This window comes from Stigmatopora argus, chromosome 20, assembly GCF_051989625.1.
Source record: "Stigmatopora argus isolate UIUO_Sarg chromosome 20, RoL_Sarg_1.0, whole genome shotgun sequence".
In the NCBI taxonomy this organism is placed as follows: Eukaryota; Metazoa; Chordata; class Actinopteri; order Syngnathiformes; family Syngnathidae; genus Stigmatopora; species Stigmatopora argus.
The window spans coordinates 9958867-9969325 of record NC_135406.1 but is presented as its reverse complement, the minus strand read 5'-3'; the positions used below and the strand labels follow the sequence as shown (position 1 = coordinate 9969325).

At 39.5% G+C, this 10459-nt stretch overlaps 1 protein-coding gene across 2 annotated transcripts; it reads right to left on the bottom strand.

Moving 5' to 3' along the window:
* Positions 1 to 730: 730 nt before the first annotated feature.
* On the bottom strand, positions 731 to 10217 carry LOC144065514 (uncharacterized). 2 transcript variants are annotated; one of them, XM_077588431.1, is made up of 3 exons: positions 9467 to 10217; positions 5360 to 5923; positions 731 to 4708 (listed from the first exon to the last, which is right to left on the bottom strand). In XM_077588431.1, the coding sequence occupies exons 1-3, from the start codon at positions 9525 to 9527 to the stop codon at positions 2955 to 2957; spliced, it is 2379 nt and encodes a 792-aa protein (XP_077444557.1). In that variant the 5' UTR covers positions 9528 to 10217; the 3' UTR covers positions 731 to 2954. The 2 variants fall into 2 exon arrangements, with proteins under 2 accessions (XP_077444557.1, XP_077444558.1); XM_077588432.1 differs by having other exon boundaries at positions 5504 to 5923.
* Positions 10218 to 10459: the final 242 nt, after the last annotated feature.

Sequence of the window (10459 nt, the reverse complement as noted above, 5' to 3'; positions counted from 1 at the left end):
CAGATAAAGGCCTCAATAATCAAATATTGATATACATCCAATCCAAACTAGTTGCACATCCCCCACATGCAATCGTTAATAAATTAAACACTTGAGCATGTCACATGTACAATGTCCACGAATACTGAAATTAAAATTAAACAAATTTTCTCCTGACCACGAGAGAGCGGCACCTAAATAAGAGACTGATTCCCGCAAGTTCAAACCGTTTCAATGAAGAACTACTTCTCCCGTGATGCCAATCGGCGAAACCGCAACAGCACCATTATCATGGACGATTTGTTCGGCGCATGCGTTTTGCGTCGCCTTCTTTTGAGACGCGTAATTTAGGTTTATTTTAATTTTCAATTTAATTCAAACCTGCGCAATAATCTTTGGTAAAACCATGTCACACCATTTGAAGAATATTTATTTCCTAGGTCCGACTCTTTTGCATTTATAAAGCGAATGCTATCAAAAGAAGTGACGCTAGAACCGCGCATGTGCAATATTCATCACCTAACTCAACCTATGCGTCGCCGATGTGTCTAGCATTAGCTACTTTACGGCCTTAAATATCAGTCAAAATCAATTTCAAGACCTCGTTGAAGCTTTACGGCCTACTTTCTATTAGCCTGCTAGCATGTATCGAAGGAACAAGTCTTCAAGTCGTCGAAGAACTTTGAAGCTTTGCGGCCTACAATAGCTTCGAAAAGGCTGATTTTGTCAACAAAAAGACACAAAAAGTATCTTTCACCAAAAAGAGAGATTTATTGGAACTACCAAAAAGATGACAAGTTAAATTGGTTTCATTGTCTTTCACACCATATTTCTACTAATGTTTCTTAGATCCTAGATTCAATTTAACAATTATTTTCATTAAAATGTATCATGTTTGGATAACACTCAATATTCTTATTGGATTTGCTAGCAAATTCAATGGACAAAAACTGCAATATTTCAAATTTCTTAGGCATGTCTTTAACTGTGAACACATTTTCCATATTATTTAAATCACATTATTGATTACAGACGCTCCCCTACTTACGAACGAGTTAGGTTCCGAGCGATTGTTCATAAGTTGAATTTATTTGTAAGTTGCTCAGTGCTATATTTTGTATTATAATTTATGTTTAAGGCCTATACAAGTATATTGAAGGTTTATATAAGAGCATTTGTATGTTTAAGGCTTGTATAAGTAACACACATTGGTTTTTACTTAAAAAAAATTAATAAAATGGAGAGAATACATACAATACTGTATACATACATTACAGAGAGAGAGATTTACTAGAAACTGGCCGAAAGAAGCTATCTAATGACGATTGCAGTTTTCTTTTTTTCATCATAAATGATGCGGTAGCACTGTATGGCATCATTCAATTGATTTGCAAACTTTGTGCAACGTTCAATATTTGGGTCGTGCTGCTCGATCTTTACGTTTATAAATGGTACTGACGGTCGAACGATTCAAGTTGTATTCGCGTGCAACGCTCACCATTTTATCACGCGAATCAAGCTTCGTTATCATTGCCACTCATTTCAAATGAAATGGCTTGCCTCTTCCTTGCACCTCCCTCAATAGAAGCCTTTCGCTTTTCACCAACCATATTGAATAATGGATGCACGAGATATTTAATGATAAAAATTAAAAAGGTTCTTTGCGCACTGGAGATACATTCCCACGCTTCCGCATTGCAACAAAGTGGGCAGAAGAAGGTAGATGCTGGGTGAGCTGAGCTCTCACAGCGCCAAGCGTCGGTATTAGCGGCGGAAAGAAGCACTACTCGGAAAAAGGCGCGCAATACAAAATCGAACTTACGAACATTTTTCGACATAAACGCAATTTGCAGACATGTTCGTATGTACCGTTGTTCGTAACTCGAATGTTCGTAAGTAGGGGAGCATCTGTATTTACTTTGTAATTTCCTAATTTAGGCTCTACTACTTCGGATAGAATTGTAATGTAAATAAAATCAACAACACTCAATTTCTTATATAGTAATACCTTGACATACAAGTGTTCCAACATACGAGAAATTTGAGATACGAGGAAATTCTGAGATTTTTTTGCCTTGAGATACGAGACAAATTTGAGATATGAGCATACCAGATGGTTCCCAATTGTGAGTCCGTAGTAAATTAGAACCAATTTTGTTGTTTTTTTTTAGAATGGAAACAGATTTGTATTTTGTTCATTTCTATGGAAAGAACTGACTTGAGTACGAGAAAATTGACATACTAGCTCGATCCCGTAGTAAGCTCGTATCTTAAGGTATTACTGTATTTGAATAGTGTGGATCGATATTACACATTAAAAAGTGTAAACAAGATTTTCAGAATGCGAAATACAATTATACTGCGATTACAATGATCTTTCATACAGAAATTGATAAAGCAAGCAAAGCCGTCATTGCCCAATGCTTATCACAACACATTTGTGTCTTTTAAGTCTATCCTTACGACTAAATCTCTGGCAAGAAGCTGAGCAGAAAAAGGGTTTCTGACGGATGTGGGTAATTGTGTTTTTAAGATATTCCTACCACAAATTGAGCAAAAAAATGGCTTTTCTCCTGTGCGGGTTGTTAAGTCTTCTTTTCAGGTTTTTCAATTGTGTAGCTTTTTAATTGGGCTGTTGTAGCGAATCTGTGGCCACAGACTGAGCAGGAAGACATTGTTCTCCAGTGTGGGTTAATAAGTAATCTTTTAAGCTTTCCTTTGGGAAAATATTTTTTTTGCCAGTGTGGGTCTTTGTAAATCTTGCTTTTGAGAAAAGGCTTTACCGCAAACTGAACACGAAAATGGATTTTCACCTGTGTGTTCTTGCATGACTATTTAAGTGTCCCTTCTGTGTGAATCTTTGACCACAAACTGAACACAAAAATGGTTTTTCACCAGTGTGGGTTCTTGTGTGTCTTTTTAAATTTCCCTTCTCTGTAAATCTTTTTCCACAAACTGAGCACCCAAATGGTTTTTCACCCGTGTGTTCTTGCATGACTAATTAAGTTTCCCTTCCGTGTGAATTTTTGACCACAAACTGAGCAGGAAAATGATTTTTCGCCAGTGTGGGTTCTTGTGTGGCCTTCTAAGTTGTGCTTTAGAGAAAACGCTTTACCGCAAACTGAGCACGCAAATGGTTTTTCACCTGTGTGGGTTCTTGTGTGCATTTTAAATGTTCCCTTGTGTGTAAATGTTTTACCACAAACTGAACACGAAAATGGTTTTTCACCAGTGTGGGTTCTTGTGTGCATTATTAAGTGTTGCTTTTGAGAAAAGGCTTTACCGCAAACTGAACACGAAAATGGTTTTTCACCAGTGTGTGTTCTTGCATGACTAATTAAGTGTCCCTTCTGTGTGAATGTTTGACCACAAACTGAGCATGAAAATGGTTTGTCACCCGTGTGGGATCTTGTGTGCATTTTAAATGTTCCCTTGCGTGTAAATGTTTTACCACAAACTGAACACAAAAATGTTTTTTTACCTGTGTGCATTCTTGTGGGAAGATTTAAGTGATCCTTCCGTGTAAATGTTTTACCACAAACTGAACACGAAAATGTTTTTTTACTTGTGTGGATACTTGTGTGAAGATTTAAGTGATCCTTCCGTTTAAATGTATGACCACAAACTGAACACGAAAATGGTTTTTCACCAGTGTGGGTTTTTGCATGACTATTTAAGTGTCCCTTCTGTGTGAATGTTTGACCACAAACTGAGCATGAAAATGGTTTGTCACCCGTGTGGGTTCTTGTGTGCATTTTATATGTTCCCTTGCGTGTAAATATTTTACCACAAACTGAACACGAAAATATTTTTGTACCTGTGTGGATTCTTGTGTGAAGATTTAATTGATCCTTCCGTGTAAATGTTTTACCACAAACTGAACACGAAAATGTTTTTTTACCTGTGTGGATGCTTGTGTGAAGATTTAAGTGATCCTTCCGTGTAAATGTCTGACCACAAACTGAACACGAAAATGGTTTTTCACCAGTGTGGGTTCTTGCATGACTAATTAAGTGTCCCTTCTGTGTGAATGTTTGACCACAAACTAAGCATGAAAATGGTTTGTCACCCGTGTGGGTTCTTGTGTGTCTCTTAAAATTTCCCTTGTGTGTAAATGTTTTACCACAAACTGTACATGATAAGGGTTTCTCCCCAGTGTGGCTCCTCATATGTGTTTTCAAAGAAGACTTTTTCCCAAAGGTTTTCCCACACTGAAAGCATTTGCAGAGTTTGTCGCCACTGGGATTTTTCTTAACATCTTCATCATCAAAAAGCAAGTCGTTGCCATCTGATAAAGGAGCAATTAAATTTTCTGCTCGCCATCCTTCTGTTGAGCTGCCACTCAGAAGCTCCGCCCCTGTGTTGGCCACGCCCAGATCGTCTTCACTCTTGAAAGGCTCACCAATTGACCATTTTACACATTCCTCGTTTTTGATTGGGGGTTGCTCTTCTCTTTTGCACTGTTGATGGAACTCTGGCTCCTCCTCTTTGATTTGGAGCCAAAATGAGGCATTTTTAGGCTCCACCCCTCCACTGGCACCGCCCAGATCATGTTGCCACGTCAAGGCCTCACCAGGTGACCAGGTGACATCATCTTCCTCCTTTTGGATTGGAAGTTGGTCTTCTCTAATTTGTTGTTGAGAGAACTCTGGCTCCTGCTCTTTGATTTGGGGGAGCTCTTTAAGGCCAACAGACTCTTGCCCAAATGGACTAAGATTTTCCCTGAAACCTGCAAAGACAAAAAGATATTATGTATCACTACATATAGTCGAAAATGGGAAATATTTTTTTCTCTCTTACTTTTACAAGTTTATTATCACAGCATGGTTGATTATTTCGCAAAAATATATGCCAGAAAAGTCACGTTTTAGGTTTGATCCAGTCATCCAGTACACAATTTAAAGAGAAAATAGTGGTGACATCAGATTCAGTGAATATTTAACATTTTATCCTTTTCATTTATTGTTATTCATCACATACACCTCCAAAATTATTCCAAAATCTAATTTTTCACACTGTCCTAATGTCACCAAACAGCTTCCGGTTTGAGTGATGCAAAAATAAGTGATGTAAAGTTTTCAATCGCATAATTTATGAGCAGGTAAATGGTTTTTCACCAGTGTGGGTTCTTGTGTGTATTTTTAAACTTCCCTTCATTGTGAATGTTTGACTAACAAACTGTGCATGGAAATGGCCTTTCACCAGTGTGTGTTCTTGTGTGGGTTTTTAAGTGTTCATTTTGATAAAAGGCTTTACTACAAACTGAGCACGGAAATGTTTTTTTGCCAGTGTGGCTCTTCATATTTCTTTTCAAATTAGACTTTTTCCCAAAGGTTTTCCCACGCAGAGCATTTGCAGCCACTGGGATTTTTCCTAAGACCTTCATCGTCATGGAGCACGTTGTCACCATCTGGTGGAGGAGCGATGACATTGTCTGCTTGCATTCCTTCTGCTGAGCTGCAGTTCACAGTCTGCGCCGCTCTGTTGGCCCCGCCCAGATTATCTTCCCTCCTGAATGGCTCACCAGTTGACCCGGTGACATTTTGCTCCTCCTTTTTTATTGGAGATTGGTCTTCTCTCTTGTACTGTTGTTGAGGGAACTCTGGCTCCTCCTCTTTAATTTGGGGCCATGCTGAGGCGTTTGCAGGCTCCACCCCTTCGCTGGCCACGCCCAGATCATCTGTTTTCACGGACTCGCTTGGTGACCAGGTGAAATGATCTTCCTCCCTTTTGATTGGAAGTTGCTCGTCTCGCATTTGTTGTTGAGGGAACTCTGGCTCCTCCTCTTTAATTTGGGGCCATGCTGAGGCGTTTGCAGACTCCGCCCCTTCGCTGGCCACGCCCAGATCATCCCTTTTCACGGACTCACCTGGTGACCAGGTGAAATGATCTTCCTCCCTTTTGATTGGAAGTTGCTCGTCTCTCATTTTTTGTTTAGGGAACCCTGCAAAGAAACGAAGATAAATTATGAAACATTTACCAACTCAAATGACTGAATTCCTTGTTCACAGAACGGCGCCATCTTGGTTGCGATAGCAAAAACGGATACAGATTCAAGAAAAAGACGTTGTAAAGTTGGATAAAACTGGAACCACACACACAGGAAGTCTTCCACAAGATGGGGAACTTCTGCAGACTGGGACCGAGGTAGAGAATATGCTGAGTCACTCTTTCAATCTTATGCGCACAGTTCCTCAGTAGTCTGGAGCTGACAACAACAGTAGCAGAATAGGAAGCACTCGTTTCCGGCCTGGTAAGCGCCGACAGCTCTTCCATCTTATCCCATAAAGGAATGGGATATGATTTTTTGGGTGTATTTTTACAAAGAAAAGGAACAGTGGGGAGTAAAGTATCTTCACAGGTGATGGTAGGCCCTTAAAATTTGCCCAGATCTTTTTTGGAGCCTTTTAATTGAAAACATGCTCTTTTATGTTTAAGATTTTAATTCAGTTACAGTGGTACCTCTACATACGAGCTTAATTCATTCCGGGACTGAGCTCGCTTGTCGATCTTCTTGTAACTCCAACGAACGTCTCCCATTGAAATGAACTAAAAACAAATTAATTCGTTCCAACCCTCTGAAAAAACACCAAAAACCGGATATTTTATTGGAAAAAATGTTGAATTTCTTCTAATTCGCCATCTATTAACAAAGTAACACATAACTAGTGGTTTAATAGTAATAAAATGTGTTTAATAGAACTAAAATTAGACGGATTTCGCGGAGGGGAGAGACAGACGGACAGAGAGAAGGGGGGGGGGGGCTTTCCACAGCAATGCACTCGTAACAGAACAAACAAATTTAAATTAACTTGGATTAATATAGACAGACACAAAACTGAAATCTAATTTTGTTTTTTGTTTTTTTACCTTTGTTCTCCGGGTTGACTCCACCCGGACTTTCAGCGGGAGTTTTTAAAAGGAACACATCACGGGTTCTCTGTATTTGCCTTCCCTTCAAAATATTTGGAAAATGACGCGCACAAAATGTCCTCACAATACGGTAACGCGAGACCACTTGCCAGTTTATCAGGGTGCCTCTTTTCTACAAAATCCGAAAACACTTGCCACTTCGCTAGCATGTCTTTGATATCCTTTGTAGCCAGGGGGTCCCCATCTTCCACCTCCTCCTCGCTGCTGAGTTCACGCAACAAATGTTCACTCTCCTGGAGCTCGATTAAATCCTGTGTCATGAGTTCTTCGTGGTGCTCGGCGATTAGGTCATTCACATCTGCCTCGTTAACCTCCAGCCCCAAGGAAATTCCAAGTGACATTATATCATCCATGACAACAAGTTCATCATGTACAGCAGGGGCTGGTGTTTCAAAGTCTCTATCAGCGGAAGCTGGCAACAATTTTTTCCATGCTGAATTAAGAGTTCGTTGTGTGACACCCTGCCATGCATCGTTAATAATTTTCAAGCAATGGACAATATTAAAGTGCTCTTTCCAAAATACACAAAGGGTTAGGTTTGTGTCATCTGTCACATCAAAGCATTTTTTGAATAAATACTTTGTGTACGATTTCTTAAAATTTGAAATCACTTGTTAGTCCATGGGCTGGAGGAGTGGCGTGGTGTTGGGCGCTAGATAGAGGACTTTGATGAATTTATATTCATCCACAATTTCCTCTTCGAGACCAGGAGGGTGACCAGGGACATTGTCAAGGACCAGGAGACATTTCATTGGCAGGCTTTTCTCTGTCAAATAAGTTTTGACTGCCGGACCAAAGCACAGATTAACCCATTCTGTGAATAAATGACGCGTAACCCAAGCTTTAGAATTAGCGCACCACATCACTTGTAGGTTTTCTTTCGAGATGTTTTGTCTCTTGAAAGCATGCGGGTTCTCTGCATTGTACGCCAGCAGCGGTTTAATTTTACAGTCACCGCTGGCATTGGCACACAAGGATAGAGTTAAGCGGTCCTTCAAAGGTTTTTGCCCCGGTAGTGCCTTCTCCTCTGCCATGATGAATGTCCGCCTGGACATCTTCTTCCAAAAAAGACCAGTTTCGTCGCAGTTGAACACTTGTTGGGGATGTAACTTTCTTGGGTGATAATCGAGGCAAATGTCTTGATTAATTCCACCACAGCTTTCGAATTGGAACTTGCTGCTTCCCCGTGTCTGATTATCGAGTGTTTTCCAGATCCTTTTTTTATTTTTTTTAACCAGCCATGACTCGCTTTAAAGGGTTCTGAAGGTGTTGAAGGATCCCCCTTTTCAGATCCTTTTGTTGTAATCAAATCCATGTAAATTCTGCTGTTTTTTTCACATATAGTTGACTCGGTCACGCTATCTCCTGCTAACTGTTTATCATTTATCCACAATAAAAGAAGGCTCTCCATCTCGTCATGAATGTCACTGCGCCGGCGGGAAATTATAGTTAGTCCTTTGGAAGGTCTCTTCTCCTTAATTGCGTCCTTCTGCTTCAGGATGGTGCATATGGTTAACGTATTCCTCTCGTATTGCCGAGCAAGCTCGGTGACACGTACACCACTCTCATATTTTTCAATTATTTTGCGCTTAATGTTGCTTGTCAACTGTTCAACTTTTCTTTGCACAACTCTTCATTCCACCTGTTTGCTTTGGATCCATTATTGTTCACTTTGTATTATGCATTGACTAACGGGGGGAAAACTCAGGAAAATGCAAGCTCCGCCCAGTGCTCGTAGATATCTGTTATACACAAAAGAGATGTGGCAAAAAAGTGCGCTACAATGATAAACAGACTCATGTCTTGGCCACCTTGCTTTCTCGCATCTCAAAAATTTTCTCTATCTAGAGATAATCATTTGCTCGAAATGTTCGTTGTATCTCGAAATGCTCGTATGTAGAGATACCACTGTACAATGTTTTCACCAAAGGGGAAGCATTAAAAAAAGCATTATCTTTTGTTCAGTAGCTAGTCAATTATTATTTCGGGGATTTTTATTTAAAGAAACCATCAAATATTTCCTTTTTTTGGTTTTTCATATAAAGAGAAAAATATGATTTGAATTAGATTAAAAAAGCAAAATGGTTTAATCACTTATTTTTATATTATATTTTTATTAAAACAAAACAACTCAATATTAGATTTTTTCATCAAAATGTTTTTATTTTTAAAAAAATAGTGGGTAAAAGAGTACATATTCAATTTATTTTTAATTACAGCAGGCCGCACCACGAAGCACTGTAGTGCATCTGCATCTTCAGTTTTTGCATTTTAAATTTACAGCATGTTAGAAAGTGTTATGTTACTCAAGCAATAAAAGGAAAGCTATGTTTTTCTGCAGTTGTTAAAGGATAAACACGTTGAGACTAATTCTTTCCGTCCTAGAGTGGTCACATTAAAATAGAAATAGTTTTTATTACGTCTTTCTTCGAACGGCGCTCGTGCGAATTCATGAAAAACTACGAACGCTATAATACTTTTACGTCAGTAGAATACCTTTAAGGCTTTTCCTTTAAACATTAAGAGAATTAATGGAAATAAAAGGTCAACCCACCTTCTAGTCTATATCCTTTGAGGTCAAAAAGTTCCTCCTCCCGTTTCGTTCCTGCGGACATTTGCCACGCGTGAATTCTGATGATGGCGGCGCCTTTGTTGATAGCTGCTAACTAAAATAAGCTAAGCTAAAGTAGGGCGCAAAGCTTTAACTGGTTCTTCGACGACTTGAATACTCTTTTCTTTGATAGATGCTAGCTAAGATAAGCTAAGATAAAGCACAAACACGCTCTTCGACGACGTCTTCCTTTAATAGTTGCTAGCTAGGCTAAGCTAAGTTAGCCAGGAAAATTCCAACGAGTTCTTCGGTGACTTGTTTCTTTGATAGCTGATAGCTAAACAAAGCTAAAGCATAAACAGGCATTCGACGACTTATTTCTTTAATAGCTGCTGCCTGGAAAAGCATTCGACGACTTATCCCTTTGATAGCTGCTAGGCTTAGCTAAAGTAGTGCGCAAAGGTCCAACGAGTTCTTGGACGACCCGGACGTGTTCCTTTGGTAGCTGCTAGCTAGGCTAAGCTAAATTAGCCTGGAAAAGCATTCGACGACTTATTCCTTTGAATAGCTGCTAGGCGTGGCTAAAGTAGTGCGCAAAGGTCCAACGAGTTCTTGAACGACCCGGACATGTTCCTTTGGTAGCTGCTCGCTAGGCTAAGCTAAAAAGGTTTTGCTGATAGTGTTGGGACGATCGACACTGGTGAGTCAATAGCATGCCGAGAATTCAAGGGAGCAAGTCCGTATTGGGGCGTGTATAGCTTTAAGAAAGAATCACGTGACCAGTACAGGAAATGTATCGTTTGGCCAAAGTGTTTCGTATAAAGAAATAAACTGTATCAAATTATCGTGGGTCTGTTGGGCGGACTTTTACGTAATTATTGATAGTTCTAAAGAGTTTCCCCCAGTGTGGAATCATTTTGATCGTGTGAGGCAAAACGAAATAATCACTTTTATTTCACATGATTTACCAGTTAACAAAAATTAGGACACAAGTTA

Coding starts and splice junctions, on each gene's coding strand:
- LOC144065514 (XM_077588431.1), bottom strand. CDS start 9,527: ATGTCCGCAGGAACGAAACGGGAGGAGGAACTTTTTGACCTCAAAGGA. Junction 5,924..9,466: donor CAAAGGATATAGACTAGAAG/GTGGGTTGACCT, acceptor GTTTCTTTGCAG/GGTTCCCTAAACAAAAAATG. Junction 4,709..5,359: donor CGTGCTCCATGACGATGAAG/GTCTTAGGAAAA, acceptor TTGTCTTTGCAG/GTTTCAGGGAAAATCTTAGT.